General features: G+C 41.5%; 1 protein-coding gene across 3 annotated transcripts in view; it reads right to left on the reverse strand.

Annotated features, from left to right (window-relative positions):
- The window catches only part of sytl5 (synaptotagmin-like 5), a 190,344-nt gene that overhangs the window by 69,664 nt on the left and 98,523 nt on the right, over nucleotides 1-22,157 (reverse strand). For all 3 annotated transcript variants that reach the window (XM_073045563.1, XM_073045565.1, XM_073045564.1), the window contains exon 2: nucleotides 17,176-17,638. In XM_073045563.1, coding sequence (XP_072901664.1) covers nucleotides 17,176-17,294 — 119 coding nt within the window. In that variant the 5' untranslated portion in view covers nucleotides 17,295-17,638. The remainder of the gene's footprint in view (nucleotides 1-17,175; nucleotides 17,639-22,157) is intronic.

Raw genomic sequence — 22,157 nt, forward strand, 5'->3', positions numbered from 1 at the left:
AATGTCCTTTCAACATTCGGTAGGTTTCAATGAGGTCCCCATGGATTCCTCTAAATTCCAGTGAGTACAGACCCAAAGCTGCCAAATGCTCTTCATATGTTAACCCCTTCATTCCTGGTATCATCCTTGTGAACCTCCTCTGGACTCTCTCCAGTGATAACACATCCTTTCTGAGATATGGAGCCCCAAACTGTGTGGCCTGACTGGTGTCTTGTGAAGGCTCAGCATCATCTCCTTGTTTTTATCTTCTATTCCCCTTGAAATAAATGCTAACATTGCATTTGCCTCCTTTAACACAGACTCAACCTGTAAACTAACCTTCTGAGAATTTTGCACGAGGACTCCCAAGTCCCTCTACACTTCTGATGGTTGAACCTTTTCCCAATTAGATAATAGTCTGCACTATTGTTCCTTTTACCAAAATATATTATCATACATTTCTCAACAGTATATTCCATTTGTCATTTTTTTGTCCATTCTTCCAACTTGTCCAAGTCCTGCTGCAATCACATTGCTTCCTCAGCACTACCTACCCCTCCACCTATCTTCGTATTATCCGCAAACTTTGCCACTATGTCATCATTTCTATTATCCAAATCACTGAAAAACAATGTGAAAAGTAGTCATCCCGATACTGAAGGACACCACCACTCATTGGCAGTCAACCAGAAAAGGCCCTATTATTCCCACTTGCTGCCTCCTGCCTGTCAGCCATTTCTCTATTCATGCCAGTATCTTTCCTGTAATGCCATAGGATTTTATCCTGTTCAGCAGCCTCATATGCGGCACCTTATCAAATGCCTTCTGAAAATCCAAATAAATAACAACCACTGCCTCTCCTTTGCCCACACTGCTAGTTACTGACCTACCCATAACCTCCCTGGTTCCCTACCTCCTTCCTTTTAGTCCATGGTCTACTATCCTTTTAATCCTTCTTCCTCGGTCTGTTATCTTCTCCTAGCTTCTTACATCATAAGAATTCCCTACCTACTAACCCACATTACTTCTCACCTGCTCTCACCTATCACATACCAGCTTCTACTAATTCCATTATCCCCACATTTTTTATTCCAGCTTCTGCCCCTTTAGTTTCCAGTCCTGATAAAGGTTCTTGGCCTGAAACATCAACTGTTTATTTCTCTCCATAAATGGCACCTGACTTGCTGAGTTCCTCCAACATTTTGTGGTTGCTGCTCTGAATTTCCAGCATCTGCACAAGCTATAGATTTATAAATGATAGATTTTGTCCAAATTTACTATACTCTATAAAAGGATGGTAGTTTCCCCAGAACCTTCAAAGGAATATGGGACTTGGGGTAGTGAAACTGTATGTTACATTTGATAATCATTGTGGCAACTGCACAGCATTCATTTTACAAAGAAAAGTACATTTTTAAAAATGAACTTTTCTTTGTAGGATGAATGCTGTGCAGTTGCCGTAATGAATTTTGTTTAAAAAAGTAATTTTCCAATCATTTACCTGTCCCATTTCTAACACATTAGAAAATCAAACTTTTCAAACACAATCACTTGCATTTACAACATTTGAAAATCTCTGTTGAAGCACATATGCCACATATTTGCGCCTCTAGTGTTTTCAATCAGTTCTCATCAACACCACGGCTTTCATATTGTTCAACTTCTCTATTACCAATTTTTCCAACAGCAGCTTTCCCCATCGTAGAAGGACTTTAGCAAACCTGCAAAGCAAGTGATAATCACCAACAATGCTCAGGGACTTTGGGAAGTCAGGGAGTGGAATAAATATAGTGAGACTTGTGGTATGGTATTTGCTTACAGATAAAACTGCTATGAAGTTGTCAAGATTTAGCAAAGAACCACTACTGGTGTAGAATTTTAAAGTGAGGAAAACAATTCAAAGAAGCTAAACACATGCAAATATAGAAAATATCAGGAATAATAAATATTTACCTGACCTGATGGGTCCCTCCAGAATTTTGTGTTGCTCAACATTTCAAACATCTGCAAAATCTTTTGTGTCCAATCCAGTCCTGTGCCTTGTCCATTCTACCTAACCAATTCCATTTCCAGCGATTCAGTGTCCCAAGATCTATTTAACCCAATGATTTATAGTCCTCCACCTAAAGTTCTCGTTTCAATCCTAAATAGCTGAGTTCTTCCCGATACTCAAACAAATAGATTACATTTTCCCCGTCCCTCCGATAACTCTGGAGGAAAACATGAAGCAAGCTACTGCAGAACTAGGTCAAAAGATATTTAGAGTTTTTGAAGTAAAAAGGGATCAGGAAATATTAATGTGGATAAAATCCATTGTTCTAAAGAACAGGTTTCCAGGACCACTATCATTTGTGTCTCTTGGGCAGTGGGGAAGAACAAGGAGGCAAAGAACAACTGTTAATTTGGTTACACTCATGAAGTGGTGGAGGAACTTAGCAAATCAGCCAGCATCTATGAAGGGGAATAAACAGTCAGCGTTTCATGTCAAGACCCTCCCCCTCTATAGATGGCCCTGATTTGCTGAGTTCCTCCACCATTGTGTGTGTGTCACTCAAGATTTTCAGCACAAACATGTGAATTCTTTATTTGGTGATATTTAATGAACCATTTTGACAAGGAAAGTCATCAAGAATGTGATGCTGTGAGAATGGAATTTTACAATTATGACCACATTAATAACTTGTTTCTGGAGACCCAGAGCATTCTCCCAGAGTTGCTGATAGAATACCAATGTTCTTATGTACAACATGAACATAAAAACTGAAGGAAGAAAAATTTGATAGGACACAAATATTTTCTTTCCTTTAAGATAAGTTGATTACAATATTGCCAATATATGGAAACTGGTTTCTGACTCCCTCTAGATTTTGATGAAACTCAGTGGTTTTTTGAGCAATTTTAGTTGTATATTAGTGATTAAGCACATTAAGCAAATGACTTGAACTTTTCCAGCATTTGTTTCCCCAAGCTGTCAGCTACAAGACTTCCACTAAATAATATGTTTGCAGCAGCTGTGCACAGGAACAAGCACATTCAAAGCAGCGAAGACGAAGAATGATTAAATGAAGATAATCCATCTCCTGTGGATTTGGGAAATCTATTATATTCAGAATCTGAATTAGGCTTTTTATCATTGATGATTGTGATTTTGCAGCAACAGTACCGTGCCAGACAAAAATTGTAACAAAAGTAAACAAATAGTGCAAAAGATGAATAATGACGTAGCATTTATGGACCATACAAAAATTGCTGGTAGAGAGGAAGGGACTGTTCTTAAAATATTTGAGTATGTGTCCTCAGGCTCCTTTGCCCTGTCCCTGATGGTAGCAACACTAAGATCAGTAATGGTTGACAAGTTAACACAAGATAGCAAGAGATGTATCAGTAAGAACTAGAATACATTAGTGACAAGAATGTCAGCTATCTCTTGACATGAATAGAACTAAACTGGGTAGCTGTGACATTACGAAGACGGATCTATTACAAAGAAAGAATGCTGACTTACAGACCAATTTACAGCAATGAGCATTGCTACAGAAATTAGTGATGAGCTGAATTATTTTGATTTATATTTTAAATCGCCACATGCTAAACCTAGTCAACAGAGTCCGTTATAAGCTTTAGCAGCATCAAGTCTTTATGTAACTGCACTATAGTTAGGATCCACACCACTCTATATTCTACTGCAGATGCCTATATATTCAAGATTCAAGTTCATTTGGCATATGTACATCAAGATAAATAGTGAAATGTGCCAATAGTGTTCACAACCAACACACCCAAGGGTGTGCCGAGGGCAGCCTGCAAGTGTCTTCACATATTCTGGTGCCAGCATAGCATGGCCGCAACACAGAATGCAAGCAACAAACAACAGCAGCAAAAACAAGCCCCATTCCTCCTTTCCAGCCATGCATATGCACATCGTCTTTTAACCACTGCCAGTTGTTTAAAAAGCTAAGCATGAACATATGAAAGAATACAGTCTTAGAGAAATCTAAAAATGAGTGTAAGAGTGTTACTGAACTGTAAATAAAAGTAGGGCATCGAGCAGAATGAATATAGAGCTGCAAGCTCACACAGGGTTAATGGGCGAGCAAGACAATGCAATTTAGAAATCCTTTTTTGATTTATTCAAAGATACAAATGAGTCATTGCCAAGCGTGTGACCAAAATGCTGAAGTTTGGTGGTAACGGAGCATTCGATGAAGGTTAGTGACAGCACAGGTGTGAGCCGAAACTCAGAAGTTCAATTACTGTCCTAAATTTTATAATTCCTATTTGAGAAACAGCAGCTTGTAACAATCCCTGTGAGATGCTTTTAGCTTATTGTGGTTTTGGTTGGCTGTGTAATCCTCTCCTCAGTGCATGTGCTTGATATTTCTTCTGCAAAGTTTTTTTGGGAACTTTCACTTTGTGTTGGCAAGATGTACGATACAACTCTGATAATCTGCTAACTTGTAAAAATTGCACACAATTTATGTTTTTGTGAATATTGTGTTATCTGAAGTTATGTGCATGTGATGCTGTTACAAGTAAGCTTTTCATTGCACTTGTACATTTGGTAATAAACTTGATGACGGACAATGACAATTGACAACCATTCAAAAATACCAATAGTTTAGCATCTGGTTCACCAGGTGCTATTCGTCACATTTCCTGTCCACCGATTGGAAACTCAATATCTACTTGCCAGGTCCCCATCTCCGTGCCCCTCCTAACCAATCTGGGCCAGTTGGCCATGCTCCCTTCAAACTTACCAGTGTCTGGTAAGTTTAAAGTGTTACTGTTTAATATTTCAGAGTGGATTAAGTGTTTACTACAGTGTCCATAAGATAACATTTAATAATCCAGAAAATAACGAGGCCAAAGTGTGCCACATTCGTGGAGTGATGCTGCATTGAGATGAAGGCACAGAAGGGAGGGTCGCTAAGCTTGCAGGTGATCAATTGGAATTGAGTAATAAAGAGTACATCAGGAGGCTGCAGAAAATACACGTTAGTGGAGTGAGAGGGCAGTGACATAAAAAATAAACCATCCTGTTAGGCACCTCCTGACTCTGCTGATCCCACAATGGCCTCAATAACCACCACAATATCCACAAAAGTAGGGGGGGGGGGGTCAAGTCATCATTCACCCCGGATAAGTACAGGGACATGGAATAAACATAAACAAAATGTATGGAGCGTCTCAGAGAGAAAATTGATGTGAAATGGATACTCTATCCTGAAGGTACATTCCTATTCCTTATTAAAAGAAAGTTCACAAACATTAGATAATCCATTGCCGTGAAGGTGAAAAAGTCAAGCACTGCAGGCTTTGAACAAGTTAGATTTCTTCCATCCATTGAATAAACATAGTCATAGAGAGTTAGATAGAGCTCTTATAGATAGCGGGGTCAAGGGATATGGGGAGAGGGCAGGAACGGGGTACTAATTGTGTATGATCAGCCATGATCACAGTGAATGGCAGTGCTGGCTAGAAGGGCCGAATGGCCTACTCCTGCACTTACTGTCTATTGTCTATCCTAAGACCTAAACACATTGCCCTGAAGGCTAGCATCTTCTTCATCATCCTGTCCACTTACGTAGTTTTGTTTAGCAAATCGTGCATTTGTACTCTCAGATTCCTCTGTTCCACAACACCTGTCAATGCCCTACCATACTCTGTATATGTCCTACCTTGGTCTGACTGTTCAAAATACATCACCTCAAGGTGAAATCCATTTGCCATTCCTCGGCCCATCTTCCTAACTGATCAAGACCTCTTTGCAATTCATTGCAACCTGCTTCAAGACTGCCTAACTTAGTATCATCAGCAAACTTGCTAATTGTGCCATGCACATTCATATCCAAATTTCTTAATAAATATAAGCAGTGGATGTTGTCTAGATGGACTTCAGTAAGGCCTTTGACAAGGTTCCACACGGAAGGTTAGTTAGGAAGGTTCAATCCTTACATATTAATATTGAGGTAGTAAAATGGATTCAACAGTGGTTGGATGGGAGATGCCAGAGAGTTGTGGTGGATAACTGTCCGGTTGGAGGCCGATGACTAGTGGTGTGCCTCAGGGATCTGTACTGGGTCCAATGTTGTTTGTCATATACATTGATGATCTGGATGATAGGGTGGTAAATTGGATTAGTAAGTATGCAGATGATACTAAGATAGGTGGCGTTGTGGATAATGAAGTAGTTTTCAAAGCTTGCAGAGAGATTTAGGCCAGTTAGAAGAGTGGGCTGAACGATGGCAGATGGAGTTTAATGCTGATAAGTGTGAGGTGTTACATTTTTGTAGGACTAATCAAAATAGGACATACATGGTAAATGGTAGGGCATTGAGGAATGCAGTAGAACAGAGTGATCTAGGAATAATGGTGCATAGTTCCCTGAAGGTGGAATCTCATGTGGATAGGGTGGTGAAGAAAGCTTTTGGTATGCTGGCCTTTATAAATCAGAGCATTGAGTATAGGAGTTGGGATGTAAAGTTAAAATTGTACAAGGCATTGGTAAGGCCAAATTTGGAGTATTGTGTACAGTTCTGGTCACCGAATTATAGGAAAGATGTCAACAAAATAGAGAGAGTACAGAGGAGATTTACTAGAATGTTTCCTGGGTTTCAACACCTAAGTTACAGAGAAAAGTTGAACAAGTTAGGTCTTTATTCTTTGGAGTGTAGAAGGTTGAGGGGGGACTTGACAGAGGTATTTAAAATTCTGAGGGGGATAGATAGAGTTGATGTGGATAGGCTTTTTCCATTGAAAGTAGAGGAGATTCAAACAAGAGGACATGAGTTGAGAGATAGGGGGCAAAAGTTTAGGGGTAACACAAGGGGGAATTTCTTTACTCAGAGAGTGGTAGCTGTGTGGAACGAGCTTCCAGTAGAAGTAGTAGAGGCAGGTTCGATATTGTCATTTAAAGTAAAATTGGATCGGTATATGGACAGGAAAGGAATGGAGGGTTATGGGCTGAGTGCAGGTCGGTGGGACTAGGTGAGAGGAAGCGTTTGGCACGGACTAGAAGGGCCAAGATGGCCTGTTTCCGTGCTGTAATTGTTATATGGTTATATATTAGAGATATTTATATGGAGATAATAAAGGGGTCCCAACATTGATCCCTAGTCACACTCCACCAGTCACAGGCCTCCTGTCAGAGATTCAATTTTAAACCCTCAATGCTGGAGGTACTCAGCAGGCCAGGCAGCATCAATGGAAAAGAGTGAACGGTCGACGTTCCATGGATGCTACCTGGCCTGCTGAGGTCCTCCAGTATTTGGTGTGTGTTACTTTGATTTCCAGCATCTGCAGATTCTCTCTTTTTGTGCTTCCTATCAGCTTCCTGAATGCACCCTATTAGCTCCCCCTTAATCCCATGTGACCTAATTTTGCAGATCAGCTTGCCGTTCAGGGCCTTGTCAAAGGTCTTACTAAAGTCCAGACAATATCTACTGCCCTCCCCCTCATCTACTCCCTGTAGTTACCTCTTCAAAAAACTCCAGGAGATCCTTCGCACATGAGCTTCCATGCACAGAACAACGCTGACTATTCCCCGGATCAGTATCCACGTGATGGTGGATCATGTCTCTCAAAAAATCCCTCTAGCAACCTCCTCACAACAGAAGTCAGGCTCATCAGCCTGTAGTTGCTGTCCTGTCCTTCTTGACAATGGAACCATATTAGCTGCACCCCAGTTTTCTGGAACTTTGCCAGTGTGGGTAACAATGAGACAAAAGCCTCTACAAGGGGTTCTGCAATTTCTTTTCTGGCCTCTCATAAGATCCAGGGGTGCACTTTGCCAGGCCCTGGAGTTCTGCCCACCTTAATGTGTTTCAAGACTGCACCATCTCACTGCCTATTACCATTAATTCTTTGGTATCCATGATATTCACCTTAGTAAACACAAGGGATTAAAACTCTCAGCCACCTCCTGCAACTCCACGCATAAATAACCCCAATGATCTTTAAGAGGACCTAGAAACCTTAATCTCCCTTTTACTGTTAATATAACTGAACCACCTCTTGGGATTATTTATAACCCTGCCTGTCAAATCAAACTCAACTCTTTTTTGCGCTCTTGATTTCCTTCTTAGGAATGGTCTTAATCTTTTATATTTATTGAGGGATTAGTTTGTACCCAGCTACCTAAATGCAACATATGCAATTTTTTTTCCTTACTAGAGACTCAATATCTCTTGTCAGCCATTATTCCCTTAAATTCGTATGTCCACCTTCATTCTAACAGGAATATGCTGCTCCAGAATTTTCATATGACCTTTTAAAATCTCTCTCACTTGCCAGCTGTTCCTTTGCCTTTAAACTGAGTCATCTAATTGACTCAAACTAGATCCTGCCCTCAAAGTTGGACCTGCTCCAGTTTAGGACTTAAGCCTGTAGACCTGTTCTAATCTTCCCCCCCCCCCCATTACTATTTAAAAAATAGAATTGTGGTTACTGGATTCAAAGTGCTCTCCAACAGCCTCTTCAGTTACTTCTCTCCCGTGAGGTAAGATGAAACAGAATTACTGACTTCCCTCTTGCAACAGCAATAAAAATGGCTGAGCACGTTGACAAGATGGCCAACTGAACTTTAGTTTTGGGATTTGTTGTGCAGGTAGGCCTGTCTGAGGTGATTTACTGGAAATTGTGGTAGTTTACAGTAAACGGCATATCGGGGGTCAGGCCTTGTATGAAGTTCTTAGTTACATGTCGGGGACTTAAGCAAGACCCTGAACAGTATAATAAGGTTGCTTCAAAGGAGTTTTAGAGTTTCTCCACGACCAATGCATGTTGATCTTGACAAAGTTTCGAAGTGCTGGAACTCCCTGGCAACCGAAGACTCAGTGGTTAAGAGCAGATAAGCAGTGCTGCTAATTGTTAATTGCCGAGAAATATTGCAACAAATTGCATGCAACCTTTAGCTTTATTTGTTAGGGAAGAATCAAATAAAGTAGTCTGGGAATTATATCTTTCATTGCTGAGTCAGTTGCTCAAGAGGAATCAAAAGAAACCTGAGCTCTATTTTGAGACAAATTGGCATAGTTGGCAGGATTCCACTCTGAGCCATACTTCAGGGAAAGATAAATGAGTATAGGCTGAAGAGTTTTAAAAAAAAATTCCTGACTGACAAGATAATTCCAAAGGTTTTGGTACTCTGGCCAATTTGAGAGCAACAAAACATGTGGAACTGAGTAGTTACAAGGGCCAGAGAAAAGAACCCATTGGATGGCATAGATTTTCCTCCCCATTTGTAAAGGACACCACTAGAGCTGCACTTTGGGTGTTTATGGATGTACTTAAGGATAGAGAGCAACACATATAGTAAATGCCTTAGAGAAAGAAGTTTCTAGATTGAAAGATGGATTAAAGGAGAAGGGGAGACAATTGAACTTAGCACATGAACCTGTACACACAGCTCAAGAATGGGCTGAGAAAACTGAATAGCCAGAGCCATGTTGGCCAGCCAACGTGCAGCTCCTGGACAAAAAGAAATGGCAGAGAAAATTGGTTCTACCCTGGACCCAGTAAAGGTGCGAGCTATGAAGGGAAAAGGCTGGGATCCGGATAAAACAGACAGGGGATTTCTGGTCAAGTCCTGATGATAGATGAGTAGATCAACCCATTGATTTGCTACGGGGTCGATAACAGGCGTCCTTAGCAGACCAGCCTCTTAAAACTGTAGTAGATAAATGCGAGGACAAATGGGAGACAATATGAGGATTAGGATGACCAAGAGCAGCCGGCACCACAATGGTGTGCTCAGTGGTAGCAGGTTGTCACTCAGGACGATAGTGGAATGGAGTTCAGGGATTTGTGGGATTGAATTTCTTTCCAACTCACAACCTGACTGACCCAAATCCGGGATGAGGTTAAACTGCTAGCCGCCGAAGTACCTAAGCGAGGATCCATCAGTCCACACTACTGGGAAAACACGGGACGGTCAGCAACAGATTCCTTGTTCAGCCTGCTGGTGCACGTTTGTTACCCCAGCCCAACAGACTGGTACACAAGTCCTGCAGAGTGTAACACACCCAAACAAAGTGCGCAGTGGCTGCGGGAAATGGCCATTCAAGGAACCATAGATGACGAGAGACAACAGGCCTAGATGAAGCCCCTTTCACCGAGGGACTCCAAATGAGGCTAGTACAATCAGCTACTGGTTTTAGAGGGGTGGTGTTGGCACTAACTACCTCTGTTCTAGGAAAGTCAATAGAAGTGATGTCTGCAATGGGAACCTTGGAAAATGCGATAGAGGGGAAGAGCCAAACCCACTCTTTCTCTGTCACACCCGAGGCACTGGTATCCCAGAACACTGAGGTGCCAGGCCTGCCCTTCTTCCAGCTACATGTCTGTTATGGCTACGATATCCCAGTCCCTACAGGCAGCCCACTTCCACAGTTCATCTATGTTACTGTTAAGCTATGTGCATTGAACTAGGTGAAATTTAATGAAGTCCTATCGGCCCTTTTCCTGCAAACCTGGATATCGTGATTTTCCCACAAGGATATTTTCTCCCTTAGGTCCAAGTGCAACCCACCCCTCTCGTACAGGTCAACTCTACTCTAGGATAGATCCCAGTGATCCATGACCGAGGGACGACTGCACAAGCGCGTGGACGTCAGCGAGTTCGACCGTCGCGAAGTTGAAAAGGAGACAGCTTTACAGAGTGGGTGTCGGAGGTGCGGGCGACAGAGTAGGAGGGCTTTGGCTCAACGGGGCTTCGGTGATAACCGGCTGAGGCGAGGTAGGTTACCTATTAAGAAAAGAAACAGGAAGTGTGTCTGTGAGGCCGGTGTTCTGTACTGGGTGTCAGAGGTGGGATGTCCAGGAGACTCCCAGCCTCCCAGAAGGCCTCAGCTGTGTCAGGTGCATCGAGTTGCAGCTCCTTAGGGACTGTGTTAGGGAACTGGAGATGCAGCTCCATGACCTTCGTCTGGTCAGGGAAAGTGAGGAGGTGATAGAGAGGAGCGATAGGCAATTAGTCACACCAGAGCCTCGGGAGACAGATAAATGTGTAACAGTCAGGAGAGGGAAGGGCAAGAGGCAGATACTAGAGAGAACCCCTGTGGCTGTCCCCCTTAACAATAAGTGCTCCTGTTTGAGTACTGTTGGGGAAGACAGCCTACCTGGGGGAAGCCACAGTGGCTACGTCTCTGCCACAGAATCTCACCCTGTGGCTCAGAAGGGTAGGGAAAGGAAGAGAATGGCAGCTGTAATACGGGACTCTATAGTTAGGGAGTCAGACAGGCAATTCTGTGGACACAGGAAAGAAACACGGATGGTAGCTTGCCTCCCAGGTGCCACGGTCCAGGATGTTTCTGATCACATCCATGATATCCTGAAGTACAGCCAGAGGTTGTGGTACATATTGGAACCAATGGCATAGGTAGGAAAAGAGAGGAGGTCCTGAAAACAGACTACAGGGAGTGAGGAAGGAAGTTAAGAAGCAGGACTACATGGTAGTAATCTCGGGATTACTGCCTGTGCCACGTGACAATGAGTACAGGAATAGAATGAGGTGGAGGATAAATGTGTGGCTGAAGGATTGGAGCAGGAAGCAGGGATTCAGATCTCTGGGTCATTGGGACCTCTTTTGGGGCAGGTGTGACCTGTACAACACTCTGATCCGAGGGGGACCAATATCCTGGCAGGGAAGTTTGCCAAGGCTATTGGTGAGAGTTTAAACTAGAATTGCTGGGGGGTGGGAGCCGAACTGAAGAGACGGAGAAAGGGGCTGTTGGCTCACAAAGCTTGGAGAGGGAGGATAGGCAGTTGATAGAGAAGGGATGTGCTCAGACTGATGGTTTGAGATTTGTCTATTTTAATACAAGAAGCATCATGAACAAAGTGGATGAGCTTAGAGCTTGGATCAGTACTTGGAGTTATGATGGTGTGGCCATTACAGAGACTTGGATGGTTCAGGGGCAGGAATGATTACTTCGAGTGCCAGGCTATAGATGTTTCAGAAAGGACAGGGAGGGAGGCAAAAGAGGTGGGGGTATGGCACTGCTGATCAGAGACAGTGTCACGGCTGCAGAAAAGGAGAAAGTCATGGAGGAATTGTCTACCGAGTCTCTGTGGGTAGAAGTTAGAAGCAGGAAGAGGGTCAATAACTCTACTGGGTGTTTTTTTTTTATATAGACCACCCAGTAGTAACAGGGACATTGAGGAGCAGATAGGGGGACAGATTCTGGAAAGGTGTAATAATAACAGGGTTGTCGTGGTGGGAGTGGAGTTAGTTAGGAGTGCTCAGGAAGGTTTCCTGATACAATATGTAGATAAACTTACAAGAGGAGAGGCTATACTTGATTTGATATTGGGACATGGACTTGGTCAGGTCTCTCAGTGGGAGAGCATTTTGGAGATAGCGATCACAATTCTATCTCCTATACCATAGCATTGGAGAAGGATAGGAACAGACAAGTTAGGAAAGTGTTTAATTCGAGTAAGGGGAAATATGCAGCTATCAGGCAGGAACTTGGAAGCATAAATTGGGAACAGATGTTCTCAGGGAAATGTACAGCAGAAATGTGACAAGTATTCAGGTGATATTTGCCTGAATAGGGAAGTTCCAATGAGACAGGGAAAGGATGATAAGGTACAGGAACCATGGTGTACAAAGGCTGTTGAAAAAAAAGCTTACAAAAGATTAAAAAAAAAGCTAGGTAATGATACAGATCTAGAAGATTATAAGGCTAGCAGGAAAGAGCTTAAGAATGAAATTAGGAGAGCCAGAAGAGGCCATGAGAAGGCCTTGGTGAGCAGGATTAAGGAAAACCCCAAAGCATTCTACAAGTATGTGATGAGCAAGAAGATAAGACATGAGAGAATAGGACCTATCAAATGTGACTGTGGAAAAGTGTGTGTATGGAACCAGAGGAGATAGCAGAGATACTTAATGAATACTTTGCTTCAGTATTCACCACGGAAAAGGATCTTGGTGATTCTAGGGAAGACTTACAGAGGATTGAAAAGCTTGAGCATGTAGATATTAAGAAAGAGGATGTGCTGGAACTTTTGGAAAGCAACAAGTTGGATAAGTCCCTGTGACTGAATGAGATGTACCTCAGGCTGCTGTGGGAGGTGAGGGAGGAGATTGCTGAGCCACTGGCAATGATCTTTGCAGGATCAATGAGGACGGGAGAGGTTCCAGGGGATTGGAGGGTTGCAGATGTTGTTTCCTTATTCAAGAAAGGGAGTAGAGATAGCTCAGGAAATTATAGACCAGTGAGTCTTACTTCAGTGGTTGGTAAGTTGATGGAAAAGATCCTGAGAGGCAGGATCTATCAACATTTGGAGAGGCATAATATGATTAGGAATAGTCAGCATGGCTTTGTCAAAGGCAGGTCGTGCCTCACGAGCCTGATTGAATTTTTTGTGGCGGTGACTAAACACATTGATGAAGGTAGAGCAGTAGATGTAGTGTATATGGATTTCAGCAAGGCATTTGATAAGGTACCCCATGCAAGGCTTATTGAGAAAGTAAGGAGGCATGGGATCCAAGGGAACATTGCTTTGTGGATCCAGAACTGGCTTCCTCATGGAAGGCAAAGAGTGATTGTAAATGGGTCATATTCTACATGGAGGTCGGTGACCAGTGGGGTGCCTCAGGGATCTGTCTGGGACCCTTAATCTTCACGATTTTTATGAATGACCTGGATGGGGAAGTGGAGGGATGGGTTAGTAATTTTGCTGATGACACTAAGGTTGGGGGTGTTGTGGATAGTGTGGAGGGCTGTCAGAGGTTATAGCAGGACATTGATAGGATGCAAAACTGGGCTGAGAAGTGGCAGATGGAGTTCAACCCAGATAAGTGTGAGGTGATTCATTTTGGTAGGTCAAATATGATGGCAAAATATAGTGTTAATGGTAAGACTCTTGGCAGTGTGGAGGATCAGAGGAATCTTGGGGTCTGAGTCCATAAGACACTCAAAACTGCTGCGTAGGTTGACTCTGTGGCTAAGTAGGCCACAGGCATTGGCCTTCATCAACCATGGGATTGAGTTTCAGAGCTGAGAGGTAATGTTACAGCTATATATGACCCTGGTCAGACCCCACTTGGGGTACTGTGCTCAGTTCTGGTCAACTCACTACAGGAAAGATGCGAAAACTATAGAAAGTGTACAGAGGAGATTTACGAGGGTGTTGCCTGGATTGGGGAGCATGCCTTATGAGAATAGTTTGAGTGAACTCGGTCTTTTCTCCTTGCAGCGACAGAAGATGAGAGGCGAGCTGATGGAGGTGTATAGGATGATGAGAGGCATCGATCGTGTGGATAGTCAGAGGAAGCTTGTTCCCAGGGCTGAAATGGCTAACATGAGAGGGCATAGTTTTAAGGTGCTTGGAAGTAGGTACAGGGGAGATGTCAGGGGGCAAGTTTTTTTTAAAAACACAGAGAATGGTGAGTGTGTGGAATGGGCTGCTGGCAACGGTGGTGGAGGCGGATATGATAGGGTCTTTTAAGAGACTCCTGGTTAGGTATATGGAGCTTAGAAAAATAAATAGAGGGCTATGGGTAACCTTAGGTAATTTCTAAGCAAGGACATGTTCAGCACAGCATTGTGGGCTGAAGGGCCTGTATTGTGCTGTAGGTTTTCTGTTTCTATGAACCTTTTTCCAGCAAGAGATAGTTTGAGTAGCATATGCCATGTAATGCAAGGAATGTGAGGTATGCAAACAGGGAGAAAAGATAGTGAAATATATGCGTATGAATCATGAAAACATGCAAGCTTTTGTGAAATCTTTGCCCTACCCATCCCATCTGGTTAAACAGCAAATCAGCTTCCGTGTGGATTCACTTGTTGCAATTCCAGTAATCTGAACCCTAGCGTGGAAATGATGTCACTATTTCCTTAATTGCTTAACATTAAAAATATAAAATGTGAATGAACATACAAAAACAGGCTTAATTTATCAATTCTAGGGGTACCATGTTAAAATTTTCTGGCTTGCAAAGAGGAGGTAATCAACAGTCATAATGAAATACTGTGCAGTCTTTTAGTACTATCACATCGACTTTACAAAGTAGTCCAGGAACAGCCTTGATCGTAGCTATGGGCAATAAAAGGAATAGATTTAGTGTATATGTATTTTTAAGTGTGTTTATAAAATGTGGGAAGATACTAGTACAAATTTTATAATCACAATGATAGAAATATCTGGAATTACTTTAGAACTATCAAATTCTAATGTTTGCATGTACCTGCTAATTGTGTAAATTCAGAGCAACAGAGAGGGTGCCACCGTGGTTAGTTTAATGCTTTACAGTGCCAGTGACCTGGGTTTATTTTCCACTGCTGTTTGTAGGGTATTTGTACGTTCTCCCCATGACCACGTGGGTTTCCTCCAGGTGCTATAGTTTACTCCCACAGTCCAAAAGATGTATGGATTGGTAGATCAGTTGGTTATTTGGGTGTAACTTGGCAGTGGGACTCATTATGACAGAAGGGCCTTTTATGGTGCTGTATCTCTAAAAGGAATGTATTTATATTTATTGTGTTTTATTATTATTTTCAAGTTAGTCATCCTTGGTGCTTTTTGTGCTGCATCAGATCAGGAGTAACAATTATATCATTCTCCTTTACACTTGTGTACACAACATTACTAAACCATCTTAAACCTTGAAGTAGTAGGCACTGTTGCAGTTTTAACCTAGACAAGCACAGAATCATTAGCATGATGTAAATTTTCATCTTATTTTATAAATGCGATATTTCACTGCCGATTCTTTTTGATGAATTATGTATAGCCGAGTTTTCTAATGCCATATTAAGCAATTGCAGTTAATACTTCATCTCCAATCTTATTTTTAATTTACATTTGTAATTGAATTCCCTCAGAATAAATCTTTCAAAGCTTAAAATACTGAAAAACCTATACATTCAATTGTTTTTTAATCTTTTGCTACCAAACCTTCTTCAATTTGATCGGTTGCTTAACCTGCTTGATGATATCATTGCCCATAGTCCACAAGATTCTGCATTCCATTACTAAAGGGGCAAAATATAATCTGCAGAGATGCTGATGTTTTGTGAGTGTGTTTTCTGTGAAAGTAGTGAGCATCGTTCCAGTTTCATTCAATAGCAACTTGAGTACCGAATACGAGGACTGTAGCAAAAGCACGTAAAAATCACAGCAGGTAGATGCATGTGTTATGTACAATTCCATAATAAAACCTTTCATACTTTCTTTCATGTTGGCCTGTTAAAATTGTTGGGAAATACCCTGGGTTCCCACAGTGGTATCCACAAGTTGAAAGGAGGAAAATCAAACCCCACTACTTGGCAGATGATAAACAGGGAGTCAAAGATATGTTAGCCTGTCATTAGTTATATTGAAAATGCTTGTTTTTTTCTTCTTCTTCTTCTTATTACTACTATGAGGTAACAGGACATTTAAAGGATAGGAGGAGGCAGGGCCAAAGTGGATTTATAAAAGAAAAATGATATCTGACAAATCTGTAGATTTTTTTGAGTTTTGTAATTAGCAGAATAGGCAGGACAGAAGCGTAGTGGTTAGCATTAACACTATTACAACGCCGGTGACCCAGGTTCAATTCCACTACTGTTTGTAAGGTGTTTGTACATTTTCCTCGAGGTGCTCCAGTTTCCTTCCACATATCAAAGTCATATGGGTTATTAGGTTAACTTGTCACATGGTTGTAAATGGGCAGCATCGGCTGATTGGGCCAGAACAGCCTTTCAACTGTGCTCCATCTCTAAATCGATTAAAATTAAGTAAGGCAAAATAATGTAGATATGGTGTATTTGTACTCTTAAATGGAAGAACATGGATAAGCTGAATAGCCCATATCCACATATCTTGTGTTAATTCTTATGTACATTAATTCCCCAGTGAGGGTTGGGTCAATTGACTTAATCTTGTCACTCGATCTTGCATTGACTACCAAAAATGCATATGAGTGGACTGGATTGCATTCCCTTGCCTTCTAGTTCCAGATGAAGAAATATATTTTTAATACTATGTCTCTCACCTTAATTTTATATTTCAAGGAATTACTTCATGCTACAAAACACAAGGTGTACCAGCTCATTTGCCTATGAACAGTAATGTGTACGAAATACAAAAGCATTTTGCATTGCTGAGTACTTTCTTGGCTGGAGTACAAATTCACTTAATTATGTTGACCAATATTAGTAAATTTTTAATTAAGCCAATGACCAACCCCCGCCTCCTACCACTGACCTTATTCTTTTCTCTTCAGCTTTTCTCAATACTTCATCTCGGTTTAAAACTTCTAGAATCGTTTTCTTTTCATCGTCCAACAGGAATGACAAATTGACAACCTCAGTTTTTTTGGACATGCTTCTGCAAAAGCAATGTTCGTTCTGTTCTTGGGGGTCTAGTGATGACTAGTTTTGGAGAAAATCACTTGCTGAGAAATTCAGGATACAATGAAGTGAATGTGTTCAATCTTAAGTCTTGGTTCAAGGTAGAAATCGGTCCAGTCTTCCCAATAACCATGATTAACTGCAGGGTTTCCAAGTACAATTCATCTTAGTTGTTTTACTTTGAGGTTGTTCAGTTTAGTTGTTTGGCCTTTGAAGAAAATTTTAATGGTTGCTGTTAAGATGCAATTATGCCGTCCAGATCCTTAGCACTGATCCTCTTGGTCACATATACTTGTAAACTTCAGCCACCTTTAATACTGAAAAAGGAAAACAAAAATATCAAAATACATTCTCTAAAAGAAATTAATATCAACAATTTATAATGGAAAAGATGTATCCCATTATGAATGAAGTTGAATATAAATGATCAACTTTGTCAATACGATCTCATGAATGAAGTAATGCATGGTAACAATCTTATCTTGCCTCATCATGTTATATATTTACAAGATGCATTTTCAAACATACACGAAACATTTTTCCTTCATTGCCTGCTTGAAAACCCTATTTATAATAAAGCTGGTGACTGTTATGTAGCAGCTATGTGGAACAAGGAAGCACAATCTGGAATGGAAGACGCTCAATTCACCTGTAACAGTGACAATACTTTTTCTCCCTGGAAGAATTTTCAAGACAATGCATTGACCCCAATGAGAGAATTTGGGAAGTTTGAGCCTTTTGGAAAATACTTTCAACAACAGGACCAACTTAGTCATATCAAAGAGTTGCTAACAGTGTCATTTCACTGATTTCTTATAAATAGCATGATGCCTCTTGCACTGACGTTGAAAATTCCACGGCCATGAATCAAGAGAGATACCCAATAATATTTTTACAAGCATCTTATTTCTTCTGCATCACATGATATAGCTTCCTCATTCCAAAGTAATAACATGAATAGATTCAGTATTCAGAATCAAGGTGTGTGAGCAATGCATCCCAACATGCACGTTGGCAGCATAGCTGTTTTAGCACTACAAATGCCAACCAGTCTTCACACGTAGTGGTATGCTAATTGGAAAGAGCAGTCTGTGGACTCCACAACGTTAACCCCAGAAGCCTCAAGCACTAGGGTGAACTTGGGCAAGAAAACCTATTCTTGATTACCATCTACCATCATCCTTCTGCTGGAGTATCTGTGTTTCTACATATCGAACAATGGGGCACAGAATGTGCTCTTGATGAGGAACTTCCATTTCCACTACCAGAGCGACTCGGAAGCAGTGGCACTGAATGAGCTGCAGAATCCTGATGGGCAGACGCTGAAAAGTACAGCACGCAACTAGGTCCTTTGACCCATCAAATGCAGATGGATATCCGACATTAATCCCACCCTGATACACTTTATTCCTTCCATATTCTCCATCTCCAAACCCGACCAACCTCAACCCCAACCTGCCGAGATTCCCCCACCATTATACACTCCGGGGCTATTTACAACTGCCAATCTGCAGATTTTCGAGATATGGGAAGAAACTGCAGCACCCGAGGAAACCCATGCAGTTACAGGGAATACATGCAAAGATTACCATCTTCCATCCTTCCACTGTGCATGAATTAATGCTACACCACGTTGAACAATACTTGGAAGCAGTACCGAAAGTAGCAAGGATACAGAATCAAACACAAGTCACCGGAGTTCAGAGATGTGAACTGCATCGACGTGTCTGACATAACTAGTGGACTGGTGTGCAGCAGGTAGTAAATGAGCCAACACGAGGGATAATCTGCTTGATCATATCCTTGCCAATCTACCTGGATGATCTATGACAGCTCTGGGAAAAACAACCAAGCACAGTCCTGTGGGGACCTTGCTTTGTCCTGTGTGGTACAGCAAGTGTCAACAGTCCCAGCAACTCAAAACCATGCATCCACATATAATAAGATGTCCAGCACGATGGTTTGTAGAGTTCTGATCTGACATATCCCTCCCTTTACTATTATGATCACGTCATGCAATCAGCTCTGGCTGACTGATTGCAGAAGGACACATGCCAAACATAACTCCAATTGAAGCTGCAATATGCACACAAACAGTAAAAATAATGAAATAGACAATCCAAGTGATCCCAGAGCCGAAGAATCAGATTGATGCTCTGCAGTTCTCGCGCATTAATGGTAGATGACAATAAAACAACAAACTGGAGATGTCAGCTTAAACCATTTCCCCTTCTCAGTGATGGCGTGACCCAACATGCAACCACTAAATACAAGGCTGAAGCCTTTGTATCTATGTTCAGTCAGAGACAGCAATGATCTACTTCTCCTGAGATTTTATCATAGAAGCTGTTCTCCAGCCAAGTTGACTCAACTTGTAAAATGGGGGTGGGGGGAGGGGTGGGGAGGGAAAGTGAGCAACTGGATACATCACAAGACCATAAGACATAGGCGCAGAGTTAGGCCATTCAGCCCATTGAGTCATTCTCCACCATTCTATCATGGCTGATCCTGGAGCCCACTCAGAATCTACAGAACCAGATAACAGCCCAAGTATAAAACTGAAGACGTGTGTTCCAGAACTAATAGTGCTTGCAGACAAGTGGTTTCAATGCAGTTACAAATCTGACGTTTACCCAGTAATGCATTTGCCTACAGGAGCACAGCTCCGTATAACCTCAACACCATCCAGGATAAAGCAGCCCATCCTGCAGCCTAAATTAATAATTCTTTTTTACTGCCTGCATACAATAGCAGCAGTTTGCATATTTTACGAAAGCATTCTACTTACTCCTGTAGTGTTGTTGAGTTCAGTCCCAACAATGATGAAGCATTAGCGATATACGTCTAACACACCCAGAGTACATCCGGCAACACAACGTATCTCAGGCCTCAGTCACTCCAGGCTAAGGTTTTGGGTTGAATCTTTGGATCATAAAGAACAGGCAAGATATCCTGGCATTTCACAAATGAAAACTGACAGCAATATTTAGAGATCTGAGACAGCACCACTCAGTGTAACCTACAACACATTCTGCCACTGTTGGAAATCTTGAGCACCCCACACTGTAAATGTCAGGTGACCTCTGCCAGTCAGGCAGCATCTATGAAGGGTCTTGGCCTGAAACGTTGGCCGTTCGTTCCCCTTCTTAGATGCCGCCTGACTGGCCGAGTTCCTACACCATTCAGTGTATTCTGCTAGCAGCTAGCCAGAAAATTAAAGAACTACTGCACTTTTAATATTATCAACTAAATATTGTACAAACCAGAGAGGCAAGTGTTAACTGTTTACATTAATGCAATAAAGTTATTTTGATAGCAATCTATCCGGAATGTTCTGACATTCTGATGCTAGACATTTTGCTGCATTACTGAAATGTGAATCATCCATTATATTCTACCAATTCAGGGAGCATGCTTCCCACTAATCCTTTCTTCAAGTGACCAATTTGATGTCTAATGTCCTCCTACAGCTAGATGTAAAGAAACTTATGATGAGCATTTTGTTCTTTGCAGAAGGATCTACATGCATGACTCATCCACCTCCAGCTGCTATACAAATAGGTGCAACCTAGTTACTTTTCATGGCACATGCCTTGACCACGCAAGCTGAATCTAACTGAAGACACTTTAAATTCTTTTGGACATACATTATGGTAAGCAGTGAATGAAATTAAAATTATTGATCCATTCCACCTGCTGTTACTGACCATAATGTTCATGTTTGTATGAAAATTGTAAGCATTTTCTCCACAAGAGTTTTCCTCTTAGTACCACAGCAGTGAAAATGCCCATTGACATGAACTACATTGATCTCTCAATTTCATTTTGATTCAAGGTTTGACTGCAGTATTTATAATTCACTCTAATATTACTCCTTCAAAGTTCATAAACTTTAAAAATTTTAGGCAACAACTTTATTTTTCATCACATCCTCTTCCTTCTACCACCATCCTCTCACAACCCACACTTTGCAACCTCTCATTCTGACTGCCTCAGATTTTATTCACTCCCTTTCATTTGTTCATCCATCTCTGCTGTTCTATGTTAACAACATAAGCATTATCCAATTCCAATTTCTTGCAACTATGATCACAAAAAACTTGAAATTCACAGGGTGAGGGGAGAGGATGAGATTTCCCCATAAAACTGCCAGTGTTTCCTACCATACAATAAAACTCTCAAAATTCAGTTTCATCGGGACACTAGTGATGTCGGACTATCAGATTTTCTGCACTTTTGGATGCTGTAACAATGGGACAAGAGACAGGCTTGACCAAGGCCTGAATGACTAGGCCTAAGAAAAATGAAACATCTCATTGAAACAAACAAATTTCTGACAGGCTGGATGCAGGCAGAAACATCTCCAACCTAGGGGATATGAGGATCAACAAGGGGTCACAGTCTCAGGATACAGAACTTAGAAAACGAGAAATCTCTACTTCAGAGAATGGTGAAAATGCAGTATAAAATACTCTATCACAGAAAGTAGTGGAGGAAAAGGTTGCAAATTATATTTAAGAAGGAGAAAAAGATTCCAAGTCACAAAGGTCTCCAAAAAGACTTGGGAAGAGAGCTGGCATTCAGTATTGAGATAAACCATGACCACACAATGACAGAGCAGCCTTGAAAGGCTAAAAAAATCTACTCCCATTTTTCTGAGAGGAGTTCAGAATGTGTGTTGTCTGATAAGTGTTCAGCAAGAAAATTTCTTAAGCCAGACCAGAGAGAAAGAAATCTTCAATTCAACAGCAAGGACCTGATAAAACTAGTCCCTGCCAGGAAACACACTAAGGAGTCTGCGATTATTTTAAGCCTTGCTTTTGTTGTGAGCAGATA

The sequence above is a fragment of the Hemitrygon akajei genome, chromosome 5, assembly GCF_048418815.1.
Source record: "Hemitrygon akajei chromosome 5, sHemAka1.3, whole genome shotgun sequence".
Classification (NCBI taxonomy): domain Eukaryota; kingdom Metazoa; phylum Chordata; class Chondrichthyes; order Myliobatiformes; family Dasyatidae; genus Hemitrygon; species Hemitrygon akajei.